This window comes from Tamandua tetradactyla, chromosome 1 (assembly GCF_023851605.1).
Source record: "Tamandua tetradactyla isolate mTamTet1 chromosome 1, mTamTet1.pri, whole genome shotgun sequence".
Lineage (NCBI taxonomy): Eukaryota > Metazoa > Chordata > Mammalia > Pilosa > Myrmecophagidae > Tamandua > Tamandua tetradactyla.
In genome coordinates this window covers 92,826,516-92,854,082 of record NC_135327.1, presented here as the reverse complement: position 1 = coordinate 92,854,082, position 27,567 = coordinate 92,826,516, and the positions used below count along the sequence as shown (strand labels likewise).

General features: G+C 33.3%; 2 protein-coding genes across 3 annotated transcripts in view; one reads left to right on the top strand and one right to left on the bottom strand.

The window, feature by feature from the left end:
* ZNRF2 (zinc and ring finger 2) overlaps positions 1-22,476 on the top strand; it is a 125,252-nt gene extending 102,776 nt beyond the window's left edge. The window contains exons 3-5 of the mRNA XM_077120714.1: positions 10,223-10,328; positions 18,531-18,610; positions 21,186-22,476. Coding sequence (XP_076976829.1) covers positions 10,223-10,328; positions 18,531-18,588 — 164 coding nt within the window. The 3' untranslated portion in view covers positions 18,589-18,610; positions 21,186-22,476. The remainder of the gene's footprint in view (positions 1-10,222; positions 10,329-18,530; positions 18,611-21,185) is intronic.
* The window catches only part of NOD1 (nucleotide binding oligomerization domain containing 1), a 173,773-nt gene continuing 147,133 nt past the window's right edge, over positions 928-27,567 (bottom strand). For both annotated transcript variants that reach the window (XR_013159432.1, XR_013159430.1), the window contains 2 exons: positions 25,780-25,882; positions 928-1,063 (listed from right to left, as the gene is read on the bottom strand). The gene's annotated coding sequence lies outside the window, so the exon portion shown is untranslated. The remainder of the gene's footprint in view (positions 1,064-25,779; positions 25,883-27,567) is intronic.

Genomic DNA, 27,567 nt, shown 5'->3' with positions numbered 1-27,567 from the left:
AAACTAATGAAGTAAATCCCCTTTTATTCCGGCAGCTAGCAAACTAGAACATGTGTGCAAAACGCTGTGCTATGTGCCAGGGTAAGCAGAACCTACAAGGTCCCGTGCCCTCAAGCAATTTACCCTGTTTATTTAATACAGAGGTTGCAAATTATTGGCTATATCTGACTCACAGATATGTTTAACTTCACTTATGTAGCGTCAAAAATGTTTTTTGAGTCAATATATTACAAAAGAGAAAGTTCACCTAAAATCCTAATTTCCAGCTACTTTAAATATATAGCATCTTGACCATGCTGGGCCTTCATTCCCTAATGGCATTCAGCTATAGTATTGGTGCCCCTTTAGATGGAGCTGCATGGACTAGTTTGTCTTGTTTTCCTATTAATCCCTCAAACCTCAGCCAAACATCAGTTGGCATTTATTGTCACAACTGTGCCAGGTTTTTGTTTTTCCTCTTAAATTAATTAAGAAGGTTAGCTACTGCTTAAACTTTTCTGTCGTTTTTCTGTAGGTGTTTGAGTTTGTCCCTTGCATAGTATGTTATTAGTCGATCTGCCTAATTATCTTACAACCTCAAGGGGAAGCAGAAAAGAAAGCTGCATTATAACATACTTTCGTCTCAACAAAAGCAGTAGACCTACATATTGTAGAACTCTTAGAACCTCAAATTCCCCCAAACAAAATGATGTAATTCTAGTTCATAAATCTGATGATAGTTCTCATGTACCATACTATAATATGTATTGTCTGGTACAAAACAGTTTAAGTGGACATTTACTGTTTACTTCAGTAATAAAATAATAAAATTTTGTATTTATTACCTAACATTTTTAGATATTTTCATATTCATTATCTCTTTTTCTTTTAATTACATTAAGGAACTCATGAGATGTAGTTCTTATGACCTTCAGTTTATTTAAGATGTAGTTCTCTTTACCTTCAATTTATTTGAAGAAAATGAGGCTTACAGAGGTTTGTGAATGGTCCAAAGTTCAAGCCTGTTCTTTTTCTGTAAGTCTGCCTTCCATTTGCATTATCTCATTAGATCATCACAGCAATCCTATGGGATGGAATGTACAAGTTTCATCATTATTACCACATTAGATTGGAGAAAAACTGAGAATCCTTTCTTGGCAATAATTTCATATCTGATATTCATTTCATATCTGCTCCATCCCGTGTACAATGTTAGACATTTCACAGATATATCTTATTTAATTCTTATTACTACCCTATGAATCAGGTACTATTATCCTTATATCCCTCAATCAGTTGGAAGAATTGAAATTTAAACCCGGAAGAGTTGGGATTTGAACCCAGGACTGACTGTAAGTTGCATGCCTGCTCTTTCTGGTACATCATTTTACCCAAATGGCTTGACTTCTTTTTAATTGCCATTAAAAGCCAGCATTGTAATTTAATACATTAATGTAATAAAAAAGTATACAATAATAAGGTAAGCTTGAAAATCAGATAGAGGGATTAGTCATTTAGTTTTCTTAGAACTAGTGCTTTTAAGTTGTTTAAAACAAATGAACTCTAAATGTAAGTTTAGTTCAAGTGTAGTTTATTTTTGTATGTATTCAGTTTCAAAATACATATTTTTTCATGTGGAAACTGATTTAGGAAAAGGATTTGTTTAGGTTTAGGAAATCAGTATAATTTTGTGTGGAGTTAGGAGTTGTTTAGGAAAGTTATCATAGATTGATTTTAAGGTTGGAAAGTAATCTGATAACAATCATTTCTTAGGTGACTTGTATAGCTACTTGCAGTTTCCTAAATTTTATAAAAGCCCTACTCCTGAGATTGATTTTTTTAGGCAAGAGAGGTGCAGAAAGGCCCAAGAGAGCTAAGTCTGTAAGTATAGTTTTTTTATGTTCCATTTGCATATTTTAGCTTTTAGAATTTATGGTTTGGTTACATTATCTAGGAGAAGGTGCTTATTTTAGTTTTTCATCTATTAAAAACAAATATATATCAGATGTGGCCTCAGTCTCTCTAAGCCCAACTCTGCAAGTGAAATCATTGCCCTCCCTGCTACGTGGGACATGACATCCAGGGTGAAAATCTCCCCAGTGCTGTGGGAGATGACTCCTAGGGATGAATTCAGACCTGGCAGGATGGGATCAACAATTCCATCCTGACCAAAAGTCCGAAAAGAAGTGTAATTAATAAAGTATCAGTGGCAGAGAGAGTTTAAATAGAATTAAGAGGTTACTCTGGAGGTTGCTCTTACACAAGCTTCAGTTAGACCTTGCTACCTATCATAGCCTGCCAACCCCCAGCCAGGACCACTCCAGCCAACCCTAAAGAACACCTAGGGCAGTATATGATTCCACAAGGGTTCCATGCACTAGAGTAACTTTCCAGAAACCTACAACCTCGAGATGAGTACCTAGTCCAGATAAGTCCTGAAACCTAGCTCAGCCTCTTCAGGGCATCACATAGTTCCATCTCCCTACCCCATATTAGTGACAGACTCTTCCAATATGAAAAATTTAGAATTACCATAGCCCAAACACCCCAAAGAGAGTGATGAAAAGATCAAAGGTGATGGAGTTATACAGAGAAGATAGGATTTAGCAAATGAATATAAATGCTGCATCGTTAAATTGGTATATGTTTTAGTCTCCAGTGCTTTAGAGCAACTGGAAGTAAAAACCTAAAATTGTGAAATTGTAAACACTGTCAAACATTGAAATATGTTCTACAACTAATTGTGATGCTGTGCTTAGAAATCTATAGCTTTTTTGTATATATATTTTTTTTTTCACAAAAAAAGGAAGGGAAAAAAGTCAATTGTGATGATAAAAAAGTATTTAAGCTCTCTAGCCTCCTTTATTCAGGAGCAGCTTAGAAGGGAAAATATGAGAAGATCATATGGCAGACCATGACAAACTCTGGGATCTGTCCTGTAACTACTTATTGAAGAGTGCTTTGAAAACTATTGCTTTTTTATTTCTTTGCTTCATATAGTATATATGTTATACTATACAATAAAAAAAGTTAAAAAAAAAAAATTAAAAGACTACAGGAACAAGGTGAGCACCGAATCAAGAAAAAGTTAAAGCAGGAGAATCTGCTGGCATCTTGACTGGCCATGCTCCCAGTTCTGGAACCTGATTGCATAGGAAGCAAAAGAGCTCCTGTACACACATTTGGAGCCTGTATGTTTGGCCCAATTGTCTAGTGTTGGCTTAAGGGAATCACAGTCCTAGTACTTCACCTGGGTGGAGAAAGGTGCTCACCCAGTGTGTCTGCAGAATGCTGAGGGGCAGTAGTCAGGTCATACTGCCTGGGACAAGGGATTCTGGGCTACAGGACACAGAGTTCCATATCCTATCCCAGATGTTAGGAAACTGTTTCCTAGGGCAGAAGAGACCTTCAGAACTATGGAAATGGAGGAATCCCGAAGATAACATGCACAGAAAGGGTCAGGAGGCCCTTATGCTTGGCCTGGAGCTATTCCCTAAATTCATTGAATGAATAAGCTCTGAAGGAAAGCACTTGCTCAAGTGTAATGTTCAAAGGCTGGGAAAGGTGTTTCTTTTTTTCCTTTCTTCCTTTCTACTTTGTTGTGTTGTTGTTTTTAGGTCCTGGCATTCAAGGAAAGTTCTATCATAGCACTAACTGGATGAAAGCTTAAGGAACAGATGCCTCAGTGTATAAATTCTAAAGACAACATATTAAAATATCAAAATATCAAGGTTTCAACAAAATATTGCAAAATATACAAAAATACAGGGTGTGATAGCCCAAGCAATGAGGGAGAGTATAGCATTAGAAACCATTAATGAGGATGACAAGACCTGGGACATTCCAGACAAAATTTTAAATGGTCCTAAGAATGTTCAGAGAGCTAAAGGAAAACATGGACCCCCCCCCCCAAAAAAAAACAAAAACAAAAACAAATATACAGTGGGTTGGCTAAACAACAGGAGTTTATTTGCTCACAGTTTCAGGGGCTAGAAGACTTGCTTCCTTCCAGAGTCAGTATCTTCTGGCTGGCCAGCAATCTTTGGGTTTCCTTGACATTTTCAATCACATGACAAAGCATATGTAGTGTCTTTTCCTTTCTCTTCTGTGTTCCTTTGAATTCCAGCTTCTGGCTGCTCCTTGTGGCTTCTCTTTCTGTGTGCAAATTCTTTTGCTTATAAGGACTTCAGCCATATTGGATTGAGGCCCACCTTCGTTAAGTTTGGCAGACTTTAACTATTAATATCTTCAAAGGTCCTACTTACAAATAGGTTCACACCCACAGGACCAGGGGTTGGGACCTGAACATGCCTTTTGTGGGGGACGTGATTCGATCCCCAACAGTGCCAGTTTCAATTTCCAAAATATTCCCAAGAGTACAACTTTTATTTTAAAATTATTCTAAGTTCTATCACCTTTTGAAGAATTTGGCTTAATTTTCATATAAGCCTGTAATAATGCAGATGAAGGATAGCTAAATGTTTATTTACTAAAAGATCAATTCTCAGTTATATTTAAACAAAAATCATTGGTGCAGTGATTGTCATTGTCATTTAGGCAGAGAAGATCTGTAATTCCTAGTTGTACCAGAGTGATAAGGGTCTGAAAACAAAACCTGACTTGGACCAGTTACTTTCAATTTTAGACAGATTAATAAAGGTTATTTCTTGTTTGTATTGATGTTTGTCTTACTATGAAAATGGCAGCTTCCCTTGGTCAAATATCATTTCTAATTTCCCTTATGATATTTGAGTATAGTAACATTTCATAGATCTATAATCTAGAATATTAATGCTAACTTCTTTTTTTAAGCTCAGAAGAGATAATGTAATATATGAAAGTATTGTGCGCCCCAAGTTTTCGTTCTTTGTATAATTCTTACTAATGTTGTGAATTTTTTTAATTCTTGATTTTTCTAGGGATTATTTCACATTTCAGCTGCTTTTGTTTTCTACTGCTATCATTGAGGGTTCAAGAACAAAAAATAAGTCTTCAGGTAAAATGCCTGATCTATAATAGTGCTTGGCATTGTATTTTGCTGAAGTTCATATACGTGTTTGGATGCTTGATTTGAAATTAAAGTTGTGATGACTATGAAATTTTCGCATGGAGTTTTCTTGGCTGTCTAACAAATTTAGTCTTTTGTTGTTGTTTTTGTCTTGTTTACAAAAGAATTTTGGCCGTCAGCTTTTTTCATGCTGTCTTGATCTGCAATGACTATATGGTTATGTGCTTGTACCTGCTAAATATTTTACTTTTGCATATCTGGCTGCTTGAATTTTAAGTAATCTCTTTGGACAGTGCAAATTTAAGAGCTTGAGAGGTTATAAATGAAATATCAATATACAGAAGTTTGTAATAGTTTATAAATGTGTGTTCACTAACTACTAGATATTTTAAGGTTTTGTATTTTATTGAAATTAAATAGAAAATTCAGTTCCTCAGTTACACTACCGGTATTTAAAGTGCTCAGTAATCGTGCATGTCTACCATCTTGGACAGCATAAGAAAAAGCATAGAAAAAAGTAGTAGAAAGGGCAGGGACTTAGCCTACATTTGAGATTTGATCTCAGAATTTACTAGTTTAGTAACTCTGGGGTAAGTTGCATAATTTCTTTGAGCTTCAGTTTTCTTAAAATCTTGATTTTCTGTAAAAGTTTTCTGTAAAGTCGTGATAGGAATAATTCTTTCGTAGGATTAATATAATACTTTAATTGGACATGTTTAAAAGCATGTAATAGAGTAGATGTTTGTAATACTTTAAAAATATGGAATAATGTCAAGAAATTTAAAAATTAGCTAGTCAGTGTTGATTGCATGGAGTTGTTTCCAGTCTGGCAGTTATAATAAATCTCTAGAAGTGGCTATCAGGAGTATCCATTAGGAACTCCTGGGGTTGTGGGATTATCTGATGTCTTTGTGTAAATGTGAAACAACTGGGATAACCAGGATAGGGAGAAAAAGAGATAGGAAGGTGAGCAACTTATTTTTGGAGTGGTCTATCAAATAATACCACATAATGACAGAAACAAGTATTTTGTATACTATTTTTAAAACTTATAAAGGGTTTTTACATGATTTTTTAAAATTTCATTTCTCTAATAATCTTTTTGGTATAATTGTTATACTAATATTAGAGAAGAAAAGGAAACTGAAAGGTTGACTAATGTTTTTGAGGTTACACAGCTAACTAATACAATGGTGAGAATGGAAAATTCATATTAAGTTTATCAGATCTAAATTTTAAGCTTTTCTATCACAACATACTGTTCCTTTGATACAGCAGTCATGTTTCTGAGGCATGTATAGACTTCAGAATCTCTAGGGATGAGGCCCAGGTATATTTTAAAATTTTTTCTGTGTTTGAGATAAAATGCATACTTAAGTGATTGTTTCTTGTGCCCACAATGGTTAAAAATCACTGCTGCTCTGTTCCCTCTTTTAACTCTTCCTTTCCTACATAAGAACATCTAAATTAATGCATAAGCAATATGAATAAGATCAGGAGTTAGACTGAGGAGTAGTCAGTACATTCTTTTGCTGCCCCAGATGTTTAGATAGGAGGTCAACATTTTTGAAAAAGCAGGACTTTTTGCAGTTTCCATGTGGTCAGTGCTTGGCAGAGGCAGAATCTAGACTAGCCAAGTGTAGTAGTTAAATTTGTTAGTGTTCCCTTCTCTGTTTCTCTCATACCAATTCAACTACTTAGTAATCTGCCTTAATACTTGTAGGTGGTATCTTCATAAATGTTTTTAATTGACTGTTAAAGTTTTTTTTTTTCGCGTGGGCAGGCACATGTTAGGTCGGGGGAGTAAGGGAGGGCTCTATGGCAGGACTCATAAAGACGGGAGGTAAACCATTACAATCAAGGTCTTTGCGCAGCAAACATCTATTCACTCATTGTTCAAAGGACACCTGACCACCCGCTGCTCAACCCACTAGCATAATGATCCTTTGTTTAATGTGCCGCCCTTTTCATGTCATCACCTAACCCCTGCCCTTAAAAGCTTGCACTCGCCAAAGCCCATGCGCAGACTCACCTCACTCCATCTTGGGTTCAGTGAGCTCTGCCTGGGAGCGCAGCCAATAAAGCATACTCGCTTAAAATCATTTCATCTACTTTCCTTTCTCTCACATACCTCATATCTTAAAACCATTCAGCACAGAAATCGAACCCGGGTTTTCGTCCTGGCAGGTAAGGATTCTGCCCTGAGCCACTATCATACCACCCAGTTAAAGATTTTTGATACTCTTTTCTCAACTGGCTTGAAGATGCTTCAGTGCCCTGGGTTAATGGTGTTCCCAGGCCCTATATAACTGAATATAGCACTCTGAAAGTACGTAGTTCTCCTTGTGAAACAAAAGCTCAAAACTTTCCTTTCAGCAACAGAACAACATCATACTGTAATGGACAAGGGGAATACTCTCACCAGCCTCCAGATAGGCAGAAATTAGCCACATTGAACAGTGAATGTTCAAAACTGAAAAAAAAAGATTTCAAACATATAAAGATACTATATTTGGAATAAGACTTTAGAATTTGAATTTTTTTTTTTTTTTTTTTTTGCATGGGCAGGCTCTGGGAATGGAACCCAGGTCTCCAGCTCAGCAGGCAAGAATTCTTGCCACTGAGCCATTGTTGCACCACCCTAGAATTTGAATATTAAGCTTTTGCTATTTAAGGTAGTAACCTTGAGGGTGAACTGTCTTCTAACTCGTAGTTGCTTGTCAAAGTTATGGTTGAACAGTGGCTACAGATTTAAATGTGTTAACATTAGCTTTTAGTTTTTTGAGCAGAGATAATTTCACTAGAAACGAATTACAGTGAATGTTGAGCTTCTTCTGCATTGAAATTAATGTGTTTTAGGATGTTCTTGTATATAGGTATACCTTTTTTGATAGAGAAAATACAGTTTTGATTATTTTTTCATGACTAAGGTTTAGGAGCATATGGTAAAATTGACTGGCTTCAATAATACAGCATTCTAAATTAAACTAAAAAAAATTTTTTTTAACTTTAGTACCCGCAGAACATCTGAGGTATTAATCCTTGACCCTGTCAATTTTCTGCCCCTATAAATTTAAAAATAACAATATATTCTTAAACTGTATCTATGTTAACTATAATATGCAGATTGGATTAGTCTCTGTTGTGCTATAAATATATTTTCTAATAAATAGAATATTTTATTTAAGATATTGAACCTGTTCTTATCTCAAAGAGTTTAAAAAACCCATTGTAATGAAAAAATGAGAACTGATAGTCTTAGGTCAGTATAAAAGTGCTGTAAGACATCTACTTTTCTGTAAACAGGGTATTCAGAAGCCTGTACTTAGTGGACTTCTACTTACTTTCATTTGGTATTGGGAATCTGATATATAGACGTTTATGGAAAAAAATGTGGCATATCTTTGTTTTTTTAGAGGCTGGTTTGATAAATGAGATTTGATGATTCATCTACACTAAGTCCAGATGCATTGTTACTGTATTCTAAAAAAGTAGGAATTATGATACCTTATTCCATCAATTCTAAGATGTACTTTTCTCCCCCATACTTCAACAGATTTTGAAAATGCCGTACATCTTTAAATTGATGTTGTGTCACAGTTTAATAGAAGCATTTTTTCCCTCAATGGTGGTATATAAAAGTAATGGTATCTCTTATAATTAAAAGTGGTGTTTGTTTTTTTTTAGAAATTTGTCATGAATTTACATTCATGTAATTATTTACTGTGATACTGGGTATCTTTGTGGTGAAAAAATCCAACTGATGGAAATATACCTCATTGTTTGGAATTATAGACCTTTTCCAAGACTTTTGTGTTCTTCCTTTTGATCTTTACTTTTTGTTCTCACTGCTACCTTCCTGTAGGTACTTTACATTAAACTGGTTTCTTATCTATGAATCTCCTCTTGAAAGTTGTCCAGAAAAAGAGGAAAATGGAAATCCAGAGAAGGTGAAAAGGGGGATAAGGAGTCAGAAGTCTTGGTTTAAGGGAAGGACACTTGGAGGGAGAGGGGTAATAAACGGCATTTTCATTTACCCAGCTTTGTTTTTCCATTCATCTTTTTCTGTGTAAGTCTGATTGTGATAAACTGTATTAGCCTGTGAGCTAGCCAATAGGCCTCTCCTTAACTTAACTCTGCGCACCCACTTCAGCCCAACAAATAAACCATATGCTGATGCCTTGTTTTCCATATACCAAAGAAGATCTGCATTTCCTCTCAATGTGCTATCTCAAAATGAGTAACTAAAGGGGCACCACTTCATACAGAATGAATTTTTCTACCAGAAACTGTCATAAATGTGTGGATGATTTGTTGACTTTTATAGGAGGTATTAGGATACCAAACAAATAATTTGTTTCTAATAATTCTAGAAAACTTCCTTACCTTTCTTGTTTTTCAACATTTTGGTAGAATTTGGTTTATCGACTTTCCCTTGTAGTTTATTGGATTTTTATTTCCCAAAGCAGTTATTTACTTAGTTGTAGTAAAAGTTTATATTGCATGCTACTGCTCTAGCTTTTTATTCTGTAGGCTTAATGAGAATGTAGATTATTGAACAATTTATTTATACTTTCAGTATTGGCATTTTCAGTTATTCTGCAGTTAAAAACAATCATAAAGCATACATGGCTAGCATATTCCATTTAACATTAATAAAATAAAATTTAAATGAAAATTTCATTTTCAATTTCATGAATTGAACTTTTTTTTCCAATGAAACTTTTACTTTAAAAGGGATTTAAAATTCCATATTCAGAGTGGTTTCTTTAATTTACCCAGTTGTAATATTTTAGAATTTAAAAAAAAATTAATAGTACTTTATTTTTGTTGGCTTTTCAGCCAACTTACTCTTAAACTGTTTAAACTATCTTGGGCACCAAATTAATATTAAATATTATGAGAAGGAAAATGAATTCCAAATTCCAAATAAATGACTTACAGATAACATTTAAAAGCAAAATCACTTAAAAGTTAGTGCTTGCTTATTATAATGACTCAATAGGGTGTAAGTGTAAATGTAAATGAGAGATATTGTCTGCAAGTAAAGGTAAACATTATCCAGTGATTTATAAATAGTATTTCGGTTTAGGTGCTGAGTTGTTTTATGCATTTCTGACAAAATATGCCAAGGAAGATAGAATCACTATCTTTTATAAATTAGCATTCACATAATTCATTTTTTTAATTTGATGGATAACTTTATTGTCGTGAATTGTTTTTCTCTTTCCTCAGAGGATGTACTGAGTAAAGATGCTGGGGAATGTGCAATATGCCTTGAAGAATTGCAGCAGGGAGATACTATAGCACGACTGCCTTGTTTATGCATATATCATAAAGGGTAAGTTTATTCTTATTTTAACCAAATTGATATTAGAGTAGAAGACTGCTCTCACAGTATCAGAATTGTAGGTAGAGTTGAAAAGATTTTCTTCATTGAAACTGCGCCCCTTGCCCCACTTTTTTTTTTTTAAACAATGACCTTTCTTCCTGCTAGAGCTAAGATTTGAACCCACATCTATTTGCATCCAAAAGTGATCATTTGCTAAGTGTTTACTATAACTCGGGTGTTGTCCATATCTTTTTAAATAGGTTATCTCATGTAAGCCTTGTAACTTCATTTTACAATCAAGGAAATAAACTAAGAGGCAATAGAGAATCTCTCCAAGGTCCCATGCTAGTAAATGGCTGAGCTGAGATTCCACCTGCATCTGGTTGCTTTTGGAGCAACACAGGAAAAATTTAAGTAGAAAACTGTGTAAGCTAATGACTAGAAGAATAGAGAAACCATAACTTTCAAACCAATAAAAGCAAAAAGGCAAAATTTTGTTTAAAAGATGGGGGTGAGGGAGCAGAAAGCATAGAGAAAGCAGAGTAAATACCACAAAATAAGGGGACAAAATAAAATCTAAATATATCAGTAAATATAATAAATCTAAATAGACAAACTTACCTGTTGAAAAATAGATTGAAAGATTGGGATACACTGTTAAGAAGCAAGACACTTAAGCATAAGAATCCAAAAAGAAAAAAAGAATAGGAAAGTAAGAGGATAGAAAACTATATCCAGGCAGATGTTAACTAAAACTGACAAAGCTATGTTAATATCAGACAATATAAACTATAGCAAAAAGTATTATTAGGAACAGAGGCTCAGTATATAAGGAGGAAAAATACAATCTTCAGGGTCATATAATATTGTACCTAAAAACAGTCTCAAAATATTTATAGACTTATTAGAAGAAATTGACAAATGTATTATCATAGTGGGAAATTTTAACCCACCTGTCATTTAGTAAAGCAGACACACAAAAGAATGAGTGAAGATTTAGAAAAACTGAGCAATAAAATTAGCAATTTTGATCTAATGGATATGTGCATATGTATCTCTATCCAGCATTTAGAGAATATATTTTATTTACATGAACACATAGAGCATTATAAAAATTGATAACATATGAGGCTGTAAGCCAAGTATTGGCAAGCAACAAAGAATTGGTACAATACAGAATACATTCTCTGAATACTGTTAAACGTTGATGATAAAAAGATAAATCATCCTCATATATATGCTTCTCAACAACTTCTGGATCAAAGAAGAGCTCATATTGAAACTAAGAAAATACCTAGAACTGAATAATAAAAACATCTACCTGTCAAATCTAAGAGTTATCTGGAATGACCCTTAATAACTCTAAATGTTGTGTTAGAATGGGAAAAAAAGGCTGGAAATGAATAAAGCAAGCTTCTTACTTAACAGATTGGAAAAATAACAGAATAAACACAAAGAGAATAGAAGGAAGAAAGTAATAAAAATTAGAGCAGAAAATAATGAAATTTAAAAGTGATACAATAGAGACCCACCAAGCCAAAAGTTGGTTGTTTAAGAAGGCTAGTAAAATACGTAAGTTTCTGGTGGGTTTTCCTCTAGAAGAAGAAAATAAACAGTGTAAGAATGAAAAGGGACCCATGACTTCAGACAGCAGAGATTAAGAAATAAGAAAATTCTATAAAAATGTTATGCTCTTGAACTTAAAAACTTAAACAAAATGGAAATTTTCCTTAATAAGATTTTATCAAAAATGATGCAAAAAAGAAACGGAAAATTGAATCAGTTATAACTATTATAAGTAGTAAGATGAACCCTGTAAAACAGCAAAAACAGGCCAAAGAGACAGTTTTGACATCAAGCTCTATCGTGGAGTACCATAGTATCGATCTTAAATTCTTCCAAAGGCTAGAAAAAAAGGAGAAAGCTCCCCTCTAATTCTATGAAAATAATATAAACTTGATACCAGTATTAGACAAGGACAGTACAAGAAAGAAAATTAGAAACTACTCTTATTTTGGAACACAGATGCAAAAAATCCAAAAAAATTAACAAACCAAATACAATAATATCATCTAAAATAATGTCTCATGACCAAATTGAATTTTTGCTAGGAATGCAGAGATAGTATAAGATTAGGAGATTTATATATGATCTCAATAAAAGTGAGAAAGCTATCAGTAAAATTCTATTATGTGTATTTATGATTTTGAAACAAAAGTCGGGAGTAAATATTAGATAAATTATTGAGTTCAGCAGGTTTGCCAGACATGAGATCAGCACACGGAAATCAGTTGCATTCTTTATCCTAGTAAGAAAAGAAACTAGTTGTTTAAAGAATAATAACAGGGCGGGCCACGGTGGCTCAGCAGGCAGAGTTCTCGCCTGCCATGCCAGAGACCCGGGTTCAATTTCCGGTGCCTGCCCATGCAAAAATAAATAAATAAATAAATAAATAAAATAAAAGAATAATAACATTACCAACAGCAACAGAAACTACAATGTCTATAAAAGATGTGCAAGACTTTTCTTTAGAGAAAATTTTAAAACTATTGAAAGATATTATTGAAAATCTGAAAGAAATGTTGGATGCATTAGCAAATTGTGGTTAGGAAGACTCAATTTCATAAAGATGTCACTTCACCCCAAATTAATCTATGAAGTTAATGCTATTCCAGTCAAGTCTTAACTAGTTTTTGACAAGTTAATTCTAAATATATACATACCAAAGAGCAAAGGGCCAAGATTAATCAAGACGTTCATGAAAAAGAAAACCATGCTGTGGAAGTTGTCATTTACAAATTTATTTTAAGACTACATTAATTAAGACTGTGAAAATGGCTTGTTATAGTTACAGAGCTGCATTGGTTTGAGTGATTTACCTTTAACCTGTTTCCCCCCCCCATAAGCCCTGTTAATTTTAGTGCCTGATTTTGTAGAAAGCAAGGTTTATCAGAAATGTGTATTATGTTATAACTTAAATACCTGAGTAATAACTTTCTGCAAATCTTTGAGAAAAAGGCAAAATAAAATGTAAAATTTGGCAAGAAGTATTCACACTCAACTCAGAGAAAAGGAACTCCAGCAGCAAATAAATATATGCGATCACTCACTTAGTAATTAAGGAAATGAAAATTAAAACCATCAGATTGGCCAATATATTAAAAAGGCTGACACCACTATCAAGTATCAGTAAAGATGTGACATAACATAAATACTGAGCCACTCCAAGTGAATTGTGAATTGGTATACTTGACAGTAACTGTATTATCGTAATAAATATTATCTATGTGTTATATATATCTTGCAACTCAGTAGTTCAACTCCTAGGTATAAGTTTATGCTTAGAGAAATTCTTGAATTTGTGCCATCTAGGACAGTGCTAACTCAAAGTGCAAGTGCAGGAGGGAAGATAAGGAGCTTGTGCCAGGATGTAAATCACATGATGTTTTCTTCATTAAGAAAGTCTTGCTATGAAAAAAAAAAGAAAAAAAAAAACCTTGAACTAAACAGTCTGCTTAGTGATGAAGTTAGTTTATATTCTGGCACATGGTCTTTATTTCATTGAGGACTGACTAGTAACAAATAGGCTGGGGACCAGCACCTTTTCTGTGAACCACACCCTGAGTAGTAATGCACTAAGAAGCCTATGTAAGAATGTTCATAGCATCACTGAAAATGTTCATTAACGAAAGAATGGGTACAAAATTGAAAGTGTCAAATGAGAGCCTTACTTATTAACAATCATGGATCTCAAACAAATTGAGTGAATAAAAGCAAGTAGTTTTTATATAAAATTTTGAAGTATGGAAAAAGTATTGTATGTTTGGAGTACATAAATGTATAGTTATAGAGTAATGGAATGTGTTCATATGTAAAGTGCCAAATTCAGGTGGTAATTTCTTGCTGGAATTAGAAGAAAGTTTAAATAAACAATGAAAATAGTTTGGAATGGGACACACATGGATTGACAGCAATTTGTTTCCTAGAGATCTGGATTTTTATACAGTTATTTTCTCATGATTACTTTAAATTGGATGGTTGTAAAATAAAAGTATGTAAAATAAAAAGTATCCATTTTAGATCGCATAGGTACCATGTAGATGTACCATGAGTTGCTAACACAACTGGAATATTCTGAATAGTTCCCAGTACTTTGTTTTAAAACAGTACAGGCATACCTCGTAGATATTGCAAGTTTGGTTCCAGACTGCAGCAATAAAGTAAATACCACAATAAGGCAAGTCACATGAGGTTTTTTGTTTCCCACTACATAGAAAAGTTATATTTATATTATATTGTAGTGTATTAACTATGCAGTAATGTTAGATCTAACAAAACAATATATGTGCTTTAATAAAGAATACTTTATTGCTAAAAAATGCTGAACATCATCTGAACTTTCAGTGAGTCGTAATCTTTTTGCTGGTGTGTGTCTTACCTCTATGTTGATGGCTGCTGACTGATCAGGGTGGTGATTGCTGAAGGTTGGGTGGCTGTGGCAGTTTCTTAAGATAAGACAGTCAGTAGTGAAGTTTGCCAAGTTGATTGACTCCTCCTTTCATGAAAGAAATGCTGTTTGATAGCATTTTACCCATAGTTGAACTTCTTTCAAAATTGGGGTCAGTCCTCTAAAACCCTGCCACAGCTTCCTCAACTAAGTTAATGTAATATTTTAAATCCTTTGCTTTCTTTTCAACAGTGTTCTCAGCATCTTCACCGGGAGAAGGTTCCATTTCAAAAAACTGCTTTCTTTGCTTATCCATACGAAGTAATTCCTCATCCAGTAAAGTTTTATCAAAAGATTGCAGTAATTAGTCATATCTTCACACTTCACTTCTAATTCCAGTTTTCTTGCTATTTCTACCATATCTGTAGTGACTTCCTCCACTGAAATATAGAACTGCTTAAAGTCATCCATGAGGGTTGGAATCAGCATCTTCCAAACTCCTGTTCATATTGACATTTTGGCTTCCTCCCATGAATCATGAGTGTTCTTAATGTTATCTAGAATGGTGAATCCTTTCCAGAAGGTTTTCAATGTACTTCATCTACACCTTTCAGAGGAATCACTATCTATGGCAGCTATCATTTTATGAAATGTATTTCTTCAATAATAAGACTTAAAAGTCTAAATGACTCCTTGATCCATGGGCTGCCAAATGGGCATTGTGTTAGCTATGAAAACAACATACATCTTGTTGTCCATCTCCATCAGAGCTCTTGGGTGACCAGGTACATTGTCAACGAGCAGTCATATTTTGAAAGAATTCTTTTTCCTGAGCAAGTCTCAGCAGGGGGCTTCCAGTGTTCATGTCATCCAGGCTTTGTTGTTTGATTTACAGGGCACAGGCAGAGTGGATTTTGAATAATTCTTCAGGCTCATAGGATTTGTGGAATGGTGAATGAGCATTGATTTCACCTTAAATTCACAGCTGCATTGTCCCCTAAAAAAGAGACAGCCTATTCTTTGCAGCTTTGAAGCCAGTGTTGATTTCTCTCTAGCTATGAAGTCCTGGATGGTATCTTCTTCCAATAGAAGGCTCTTTCCAATTTGTCTACACTGAAAATCTGTTGTTTAGTGGAACTCTATTAGATTCATTATAAGGCTGAGAGGCAGACTGACCACAGGTGAAGGAATTTATTCAGACACCATCATGATGGGGGTCTGAAGTCAGACTTGAGTCCACTAGGGAGAGCAATTACAGGATCTTTTATATCTAAGGGACTGGGTGAGGGTATAAGCGACTCATGGATTTGGTGGGCATGGAAAGTTGGTGGGTTTTCGTTGGTCAGGTTAGAAGTAGGGGGCCAAGTGGAAAGTTGGGGGCTGGCTTTTCATTGGTGGGGTTTAAAATTTAAATGCTGCTATAGTTTGGTGGGTTTGTAAGTGCCAGGGTGTTGGTGGGCACTGAGAGAGGGAATTTATCACAGGGATGCAGTTGCCTAAGGGTAGATGCTGAGTCAAAGAATTATCGCAGGAATGAGGTCTACAACTGCTGTGTGGAGACGTATGTGAAGGGCTAGCTACATCATGAGAGGCAGTGGGGGTGGGGGATGCTGAGGGCCCGGGGAATTCTAACAACCATCTTCATCAATTATCTTAGCTAGATCTTCAGAATAACTTGCTGAAGCTTCTACATCAGCACTTGCTGCTTCACCTTGCACTTTTATGTTATGGATATACTTTCTCTCCTTAAAACCTCATGTACCTTCTTCTGCTACACTCAGACTTCTCTTCTGTAGCTTGTTCACCTCTTGCCTTCATGCACTGTAAACAGTTAGGGCTTTGCTCTGAATTATACTTTGGCTTAAGGAATTAATTGTGGCTGGTTTGATTTTTCTATGCAGACCATTAAAACTTTCACCATATCAGTAATAAGTCTGTTTTACTTTCTTATCATTCTTGTGTTCACTGGAATAGTACTCTTAATTTCCTTCTAGAACTTTTCGTTTGCATTTAGCCAAAGCAAGAGGCCTAGTTTCAGCCTGTCTCGGCTTTCAAACATGCCTTCCTCACTAAGCTTAGTCGTTTGTAGCTTTTGATTTGACCTGAGAGATATGGGACTCTTCCTTTCACTTGAACACTTAGAGGCCATTGTAGGATTATTAATCGGCCTAATTCCAATATTGTCACCTCTCAGGGAATAGGGAGGTCCCAAAAGAATGAGAGAGACAAGGAAACCACAAGTGAGTAGAGCAGTCAGACAGAATAAACAAAATATTTATCAATTAAGTTCACTGTCTTATATTGGTGTGGTTCACAGTACCCCAAAACATTTAGAATAGTAATGCCAAAGATCTTTGATCACCATAACATATAATGATGATGAAAAAGTTTGAAATGTTTTCAGAATTACCGAAATGTGTCATAGAGACAAAAAGTAAGCACATAGCTGTTGGAAAAATGGCACTGATGGACTTGCTTGATGCAGGGTTGCCACAAACCTTCAATTGTAAAAAATACAATTACTTCTTAAGTACAGTAAAGTGAAACACAATAAAACCAGGTATGCCTGTATTCTAATAAACCGAGGTAGCTCTTGAGTCAAGTAAGTAGAGTGGAGAGAAGGCCGAAGAGAATGTCATAAGCTCAGTGTTTATTTGAAGAACAAAAGTCTTAATGGGTAACAAATTAATTTGGATATTTGAAAAAATATCACATAGATAAGGTGATGTACCTTTTTCCCTTTTAATTTTGTCTGTTACAGTCACCTCCCGAACCAACCTGTCTGCATATGATAATGATAAATACTAATTTTGGCCTTCAGCATATGAGCCATGCCTTCTAGCTTTGTGACATATGCAAGTTTGGTACATGTCATCGATGAAAATGTTGAACAGTTTGAATCCTGCTTGGCTAACTTACTAACTGTTGGGGAAGTTACTTATCCTTTTGAAGATTTATTTTATCATCTATTACTGCATTGTGGAATTGCACTTTCTGCATTGATGGAAATGTTCTACATCTGTGCTGTCCGATAGGATAGCCACTGGCCATGGGGTTATTGAGCATTTAAAATATGACTAATGCAACTGAGAAGTTGAATTTTTCTTTTATTTAATAGTAATGAATTTAAATTTAAATAGCCACATACAGTTAATACCTATGATTTTGGACTGTGCAAATCTGAATGAGGATAATTATATTCACTCTAATACTTAACTTCTGAAAATAAGATTATGAAATGTTTTATAAATGCAAATGGGTGATGATATATTTATATATGTGTATGTATTATTGCCTAGTGGGGCAATTAAAATACGTATTTAAGAATCACTTATAAATACAGTGTTTTAAAAATGTGATGGTCATTGTCAAGGCTTTAAAATGTAAGGGTTCCCTTTAATTGTATTTGTTGGTGGCACAAACAGGTTGATGTTTCCATAAATGAGTAATTCTTTTGAAGAAAATAATATTTGTCTGAATCTGTGATTTAATTATAAATAATTGGTAAAGTGATATTTCACTAGATACTATTTTGGTAATGGTTCTTCTTTATACTTAAAGATTCTTTCCTTAACTGCTTAGAGTATTCAAAATATTATAAATATTTCCTATCTTTTACTTATATATTCCAGATACTGTAATTGAAAATGTTGATTTTTTTCATTTGAAAAGATACTATAAAGTCAAAAGCAAGCATTTTGATTGATTGTCATGATAGAAATCAGCATAAATGTTTCAGTTTTTCTGGTTTTGTTCCTTTCTAGCTGCATAGATGAATGGTTTGAAGTAAATAGATCTTGCCCTGAGCACCCTTCAGATTAAGCATCAGATTCCTGTATTATAGGTAATTTTTCCTCTTTCTGTTTTCATTGCTTTTGAAAGTATTGTTCTAAATTAAAACTTCTCAGTCATAATTTTTATGCATTCACTTATTCATCAAGGCTTTTGTGTGTGTATATTCCAGGCAGATGCTGTGTTAGGCTACGATATAGAATGTTCACATTAAAAAATAAATGTAAAACAACTTCCTGGATTCCTGAATGGAGTCATATGTTGAATACTTTCTACAGTCTAGGACTTTTTAAACACATTCACTTATTAATGTTAATTTGACATGGAAGAAACCTGTGAAGTACATGTCATGACTTCATTTTAGTGGTAAGAAACCTAAAGGTCAGGATAGGCTATAACGTCCATGACTTTTAAGAGCAAGTTCACCAGCAGCCCAAAGTTATACAGTTAGTAAATGGACTCAGATTCCATACTCTTGTCCGTAAACTCCCAGGTATGTTCTTTGATAATGCAATGTAATGTTATAATTCAATTCATTCATAATAATTAGTATTTATATGGCATTTTATGTTGCAGGCATTTTTCTTAAGAATCTTATATCTATTAATCCATTTGTTAAGACAACTTTTTGAGCTCAGTACTATTCCTATTCCCATTGTGCAGATGAAGAAATTAAGTCATAGAGAAGTTAAGAAATTTGATTTATCAAGGTTACATAGTTTATGGTGGAGCTGGGATTCAGATCCAGGCAGTATTGCTCTGAAGACTGTGTTCTTAAACTGTCTTGCTATTTATTATTAGGCAGATTTTGTTCCACAATTGCATCATCAATTTATTCACCCAGTTTAAATCATTTATTCATTCACTATTCATTATATGCTCCTCAGCATATAATGAAGTGCGCTTAAAAATGAATTGAATTTTAAAACCAAATAAAAGTTTTATTTTACTCTGCTGACTTACCTTATCCATGATTCTGCACCATATGAAAATATTTAATGAATGGATTCATATCCTTGCTTGGTTATTGCTTTTTCCCCCTAGTTCCATGAAGTAAATTAAATGGCATATTTTAGCTTTGAAAAAATAAAGGTTAATTTAATTGCTATCTTCAAATAAATGAAAAGCTTTTTGAGAAAGACTGTTGCAGAAATAATTCACCATGTGAAATGGTGAATACCTTGGTAAATTGTAAGGTCCATCAAGTCCATCAGCATTTGGAGTTTTTTATTGTTAGGCTACTCAAACCAAACTTCGACACATTTGAAATATGGGGTAAGATTGCTCTGTCAGAGAAATGTAGGAATGGATGAGATGGTATTTTGACTATGTGTGCATGTGTGTTTTCCCTATGAAAAAGTTTTTTTGAAGTAAGGATGCTTTGGAATGGTTGCTTTCAGTGTCACCTTATGTCTTAGCCAGTAAAGTTAAATGTACAACTAAAATTATAGAAGCTTTTTAAGAAAATTACTAAAACTCAATGTTAATAAAATGAAAATTTTATCTCAGTATTTTACATACCAACATAGAATGTTAATAAAAGGAAAATTTTATCTTAGTATTTTACATACCAACATAATATGTTTAAAGCCTTCACCTGTAGGCAAAATTTGTCTTTTAGATTTTATAAACTTGTAAGAGGTAAAATTTTATGGTAAATTTTATTTTCTGTCTTATCAGCTAAATTTTTCTTTTGAAGTTAAAAAGAGCTTATAGAATATGTAGAATGTGCATTTTGCCTCAGTTAATATGCACATATCTGTGAATCTTAACATTTTCGCTTATCTCTGTTTTACATCAGTTGTGTCCTTTTTTGGTTTTGTTTTGTTTTTTGGTATATAGAACCTGAGTTTGAAACTAGTGTAGTACGTGAGGCAGGTTGAACCCTCAGTTGCCTACAGAAATCTGAACAAGTGGGATCCCCTGTGAGTCTTGAAGAGTCATTTTTTCAGCAACATTTTACAGTTGCTTAAAGAGCAACTTATAAAACTGGTAAATGGTATATAGACTTTATATATATATATAAGAGATTTTATAGATTATATATCTATATAAGTAAACTCCATGGAGACATGGAGTATTTTGACTCTTTCATATTTTTGCCTCTCTTCTGGCTGCTCTTATTTGTCAAATGATACATTCCTTTGATCCCTTTTGATGTCCTACATTAAAAGTGTATGGGTTTGACAAGGATCCAGTGCTGTATAAGCACTAAAAAGCAACATGTAACAGCAAAATCCAACATTTCTGAAACACTTCCACATATGAATAATTGCTTACTATTTTTAATTTGAGGTTTTAGTTTTTTGGGGAGAAATAATAAAGTAAGTTGTGTATGTGTGCTTGTTTAATGCCTATGTTCTATACTCTCATGTAGTTTGTATCCGGGAGGAGGAATGACTGCTATGTATTAGGTATTTTTATGACTATTATAAACTTTAATTGTTCTAAGTCTTTAATATGTTCTACCATAGTATATACATTTTATAACTTTTTTGAATTGTTAAGTAAGGGGATGAAAATTTACAGTAACTAAAGAATGTTCATGGGGAAATGGATGTTGTGTTTGGGTTTGTATTGCTTTTATTGGCCACTATTTAAAACTATGTGTGTCTGTTTTAAAACAGGTTTTCTTATATATTCAAGATGCTTGAAAAACCTAGAGGATATGAACATCTGTCTCTGGAAAAATAAAAATAAAAACACAGGTGTACTCAGCCAGAAATCTGAGTTTTGTGAGACTCGGTATTACAGAGATGGACAATCATACAGGAAAAAAAAAGAAATCCTGCTGAAGAGGACAATTACCACAGCACTTAGTGTACCAAACATGCACATAAAGGACACACAGGGATTTTGAAAATGCTGCACATCCCTTAGTAGTCATCTACATAGGTAATATTGATAAAGATTTTATATTCAGACGCCAAAGTTAACTTGATTTAAAAGTTGATTTACTTTGTATTAAGTTGTCTGGAGCTGCGCAACTAGTTGTGTTTTGATTCTTTTTTCTTTTTTTTTTTAGTTTGGGGTCTCTTATTTTCCCCAGCATAATAGTTCTACATTCATTTATTCTTAAATTGAAAATCATATAATTTGTTTCTTATAAATTAAGATCTTAAATGTGAAACTAACAAGTGTAATCAAGCAGTAAAGCATTCTCTGAATGCAGACCATGATCTCAAGTTCTTCCATATTTCCCCCAAGAATGGAAAATAGACATCTACATAGGAAAGCTAAAATATATTAATATTTTTCAAGGGTTTAACATGATCGGAATGCAGCCCAAAGAGTAAATCAAGTTATATAATTATATTTTCATAAATTGAATCTAGGATTGTCTTCTGAATTGCAACTTATTAAATACATTGTTTCTTCTTAAATAAAACTGCTCAGCAATTAATCAGCAGTAAATCATCTTGCAGCTATGCAACTTTTAAAAATATATGAATTACTGATTTTACGTGCTGCCAGCTATGATAACGTAGTTTTAACGGGTATTTTTTTGTTTATTTTCATAAGATTATTTTATTGTGCTTTGCATCTTCAGGCAGTTTTTTCCACACTTGGGCAAAATATTTAGGAGGGGCTAAACTTAACTTATGAAAAGGATAAAATAAAATTTTCTGGAATGGAACTTGGGATAATTTGAGGGACATTTTATATACTTTTAAAAATCAGAATTTAATTGGGGTGCCAGATTTATAGCAATTTGCATCTTTACTTTTCCAGATAATCTGGAGGCTAGCATTTGATAAATGATTTTTTAAGCAAATATGAAGATTTTTTAATTTATAATTTATTAATGTGTTATTAACTGTAATTAAAAATGTTATTCTATAGGAACTGCTAAATTCAGCCTTGTGTAGAAAGAAATGTATTAAGCAAAATTATGTGAATAAATATTTCTGCAGTGTACATCTGAATGGTTGAAAAGAGAAAAAAAAAAAACAAAAACTGGAAGAGAACTCCAGGGCTACAATATTAGATGTTTTTTGTTTTTTTAAATATCGGAAATACTGATACATAGATTTTGTGTTTTCAACATAAGGGAAAATGTTATCAGTGAATATTTAGGCAGTGCACTTTACTTGGTGCAATTGAAAGTTGCACAGCGCTGTTTCCTTAAGGTTTCCTTTACTCTTATATATTTAAATATTTACTTTTCTATTTAATGCTGCAACTCTTGGTCTTAATTCTCGGATTCTCCCTTTTCCTCCCACTTTATTGCTTCTGTTTCATATTTTTTAAAAGGCAAGTATAGGAACAACTGCTGCTACCCAGAAAAATTCGTGTATTATAATCTATTAAGAGTTTTCAGTTGCTTTCTGTATGGTTCTAGACCAGATAACATTTTCCCTAAAGTTATGCTGTGAAATGCCTTTTGTTATGCTGCAATTGACAGAAGAATACAAAACCTCCATTGTGACAGCTGATGGCACAGTTTCATAGGTGCTTTTTGGACCAGTTATGGAAAATACTCTTCCCTCAAGGAAAAATACTCTTCCCTCAATTTTTTCTGTTATCATGAAATCTTAATATGAATCCATTTTACTTAGTGTTTTCAATTTTGTAAACTTGCATCCCCAAAGAAAAACCTCTTATAATGTGAATTATCCATTTGTTTTCTACTACTGATGTATTTGTTGTGATAAAAATTATTTTGTTGTCTTCCCTTCTAAAAGGAAGAGAATTACTAGAACTGTGGTAATTGCTTATATTCTGGAAGTTGCTTTTCTGATGTGATTTACTTATTAGCGTTACTAATGTGTTGGCTTAAGTTCTTTTTTATCATGTAACATACTCTCACAAATTTTATTAACTAGCCTCTTTTTATCACAAGGTTCTGCGCATCAGCTGATACAATAGACACACCTGTGGTTTTTAAAGAAAGTTCAGTGTTGTCAGTGTCAAGTGCTCCTTGATTTATTATATTTGTCTAGAATAGCGTTTACTTGAATCTATTTATAGTGATCCCTTTTTGGTTAAAATTTATGAAAGTTAGTATTTTTACTTTAAGTTCAGTTTCCATCAGTGACTTCCGAAAAAGAATGATTTAGAAATTGGAAAAAGTTTTTAAAAAGTCCAGATGCTCCAATTTTAATTTAAAATTAAAGTTGTTATTCTAGAAAAATTATAAGTAATATTCTATATAGTGTCACATAAAATATTTGTAAATCTATATGTGAACACTGAATAGTGTAAGTAGTATATAAACTCACATTAGATGTTGAAAGGCTTAGCTGAAGGTACTCACAATGGATATTAGGGAGACAGAATATAAATTGAAAGCTTGGGTTATCAAGTTGGCTATAGCTTTCCAGGGCCTTTGTAAATACTCGGTTTTCAAATAAGATCACACCTGCATATATAGAAAGCAATATGTTCTGAGATTTCACTTCAGTGCCACTCTTTGTCCATAATAAATAGAATGATTGCCAATTTTGACTCCTTATCTTACTTTGATCTGGCTTTTTTTTTTTTTGCCAGAATGTTTAAGAGAAGGTAAAACTGTTCTGTCTTACTTTGAATCTTTGTCAGAAAAATAGACTTAAGCATAGCTTTAATATATGTTGTTTAGATCTGGTTATAAATAAGTTCCTAGATTGTGTTTTAGGAGCAGTGTTTGTGATTAAAATATTAAAATATAAATGATGATTTCTATTAACTGATTTTTTTGTGATAGCCTAAACATTTAAAAAGTCATGTTGCTAATTGTTGCATGCTAAAGGTATTGATTTCTTAGTGCAGCTGTTAAATTTCTTTTCAATGTTATGTAGTCATTTCAGTTTTTACCCATAGATACTTTATTAGAATGTAGCACCCAAAAATCCTGTGGATCACCCTTAGTGTATCTGCAGTATCAGTTCAAAACTATTTCAAGTTTAAGTGAGTTAATGAAAATGCCAGATACCTTTTCAAGGGTTCACAACTATGTTTTTAAGATTGGGTATAATGACATTTAAGAGCAATCATTTATATTAATATAGTTAGACATGGGAATATTCCTTTAAAAGAAAAGATTGCAAATTAACTCATTTTTACTTTACTGACTTGAAGAGTGGAAGAATGGAGATCCCCTAATAATGAGCTACATTTAAACAAAGCACATGACCAGTTTTGAAAATTCCAGAATGATGAAATTTATTATCTAATTGACATCTGCACTGCATTGATAAAATACACAGATCATCGTACTCTTTCATAGAGAAAATTTCTGTTTAAATCACATTATTGGGAACTGTGTAAAAGTACATAAAGATAAATGGTATTAAGTATGAGTACAGTTTTTTAGTTGATAGAAGTCTTTTAGTTCATTGGGCCATTTTCTTGCAGTTTGATTTATCTTAAGAGCTCAGTAAATCTTGACAATGGGTGGTTGTATGTGGTGTCTTATTCTTGTACAGATATTTTCTTATTTAAAAAAAGTTCTAGCATGCCAATATTTTGTCTTTGGCCCATTCCCTCTGCTTCTGAAGTATGTAATTTTGGAGTTTTTTCTTTGCTTTTTTGGAAATAACAGTAATTAGTTATCTCTTTTACCATTACTTTTCTTCTTTACCCAGTTGTTACTTGGTTTTCTTTAGAGGAAACTGCTGCTTGCTTTATTCCTGGTAGTAATTCTTATTCAGAAATAGCTGGCCAAACTTTTTTTGGTAATACCTTAATACCCAAACAGTGCTTTGAGTACCATACTGTGTGAATGTTGTGCTTAAGCTAAGAAACCAAATTTCCCTTTAATCATAGAATTCCTGTATTGAATGGGAAGTACCTGATCTCCTAAGTCAGATAATTCTTTGAAGAAAGTAAAAGTGTTTATGGTACTGAACAAAACAAGCTATGTTAGTTTTAGTTCAAAATGCAACATTACTTTACTTAGGAGAGTGGGTATATTTTCAGATTTCTAAGTCATTAATTTTAGACTGATGAGTATTAATAAGTTAGAATTCTGTTACTTGTTTATAGAAGGAGCAAAGAGCAGCGTGACATAAACTCAGACCCCAGAAATAAATGATTTCTTTTTTAAAGTGATACTGTAGAACATACCTATTAGCCAACATTGTACTTCTTAGCTCTGCCCTGGAGTTTGAGGCACCTATTGGCATCCCAAGTCTTGGCAACTGAAGTGATTAAGTTTTTCTATTACTAGATTATCATGCCTTCCTTTCTGATTTGGTATGTTTAGATAAACACTGATGGATTTATGTTTAATAAACCTACCTGTATCTCTTTACCAGGTAACCTGGTGTCAGCATTTTTAAAATGTTTCAATTGTTAGTCACAGCATTTTGAGCACTTGTGTGCATATAATAGTTAACAGACTCTGTAGGGAGAGAGAAATAAAGGAGGTTTTAGAATTTGATGACTCAGAGTTCAAATTCCCTCTGTTAGAAAGTATTTTCCTGTTAAAAAAGTATCAAATACATCAATCAAAAGAAAAATAGAAAATGTATTAGAAATTACCTGTATTAGTATGTTCTAAACTAAAATGCAAAACATTCATTGTTGATATATTAATAAATAAACATTCCACATGACCTTGCCAAATAATCCCATTTTTTAGAAGTAGAAAATAAAGAGAAGAATGCATTCAAGGGAATTTGTCATATCTGCCCTTATGTATAGATGTTGACAGATGTTTACAATAAAACTGAGAAAAAATCTGAATGCTGAGAAGATGTTAGCTAGAGCTTCTATGTCTATATTTGTATGCCTGCTATCACAAAATTTAATCTAAAAGCATTCATTAAAATTCTCTAATAGTGTAAAAAATTATTGTAGTGATAGTGGATAAAAAGTTCTTTTTTCTTTAATCATAAAAAAAGATGTACTTTGTAATTTCTAATATAAAGCCTGTTTGTAAATTTTGTAATTGAAATATGGTTGGAGAACTATTAAATAGTTAGGGGTAGGAGATCTGCCAGCGCACAATCTTAAAACTTTTAAAATTTAGGTTGTATTTAGTGACAATCCATTATGTTTTAAAGGGGGGAGTAATCTTTTGAAACACAGTTATTGTGATTGAGGTAAGAGGTGTTGAGTTATGTAGTATAATGATTAAGAAGTCTGGAGCCAGACTTTGTAGACTTACCATCTCCTTAATACTTGGCAAAATACTTAACCTCTGAGTTAACCTCTCTTAACTAGTGTCTTTTTCCTTTGAATTTAATGTTTATTATTTTATTAGGTTTAAAGAGTACATGACCAGAAAAAAAAAGAAACTTGCCAAAAAAGTCAGTTTGAGCTTTCTTGATTAACTGTAAAGTATGAGCCATTTAAATTTATATTTCAGAAAAATATCAAAGATTTGTATGTCACAAATCTTTCAAGGTAACTCATTAAAACTTGAAATATTATTAAATCTGTAAATGCTAAGAGATTTCCTATCCAAATATTCAGGAATATCCATCAAGAAAACCAAGTGATAAACAATTGATCCAGTGTTGGAATTCAAACATTGCAAATGCCAGAGGACTTCTAAGGCATTTTAATAGCCAAACAGTTATTTTAACCTGTAATCAATATTTTAAAACTATCAGTGAGATTTTCCATTCTTCTTAAAGTCTTTGAAATCTTATGTATATTTTTTTACACATAGCATATCTCTATTCAAACTAGTCATATTCCACAGCTCAAGAGCTAGTGGCTACCAAACGTAGATGACTTTAGGGGTTGGTTTTTTCCCTCAATATTTTTTTAAGGTCTTGTGATTCTGGCTGTGTGAAGACCCCAGTCTCTCAAAGTTAACTTAGCTACCAGCCATAAGCACAGTTGGTTGTATATTGTTATTATACTGAGGTAGTTTCATAATTATTTTCAGTGAAAAGTACTGGAGATCTCTTGTAAAAGTTGAAATAGTCAAATGAATCCTCTTTCTGTGTATTCAAAATTGGCAGTGGCTCTAACTGTGATTACAGTTTGGTGAGGCCATACAGGTTCTGAGTACCTGATCTGTTTTGTAGTACCTGTACTATACCTGGTATGTTTGTGAAGTTTTAGCCAAATGAT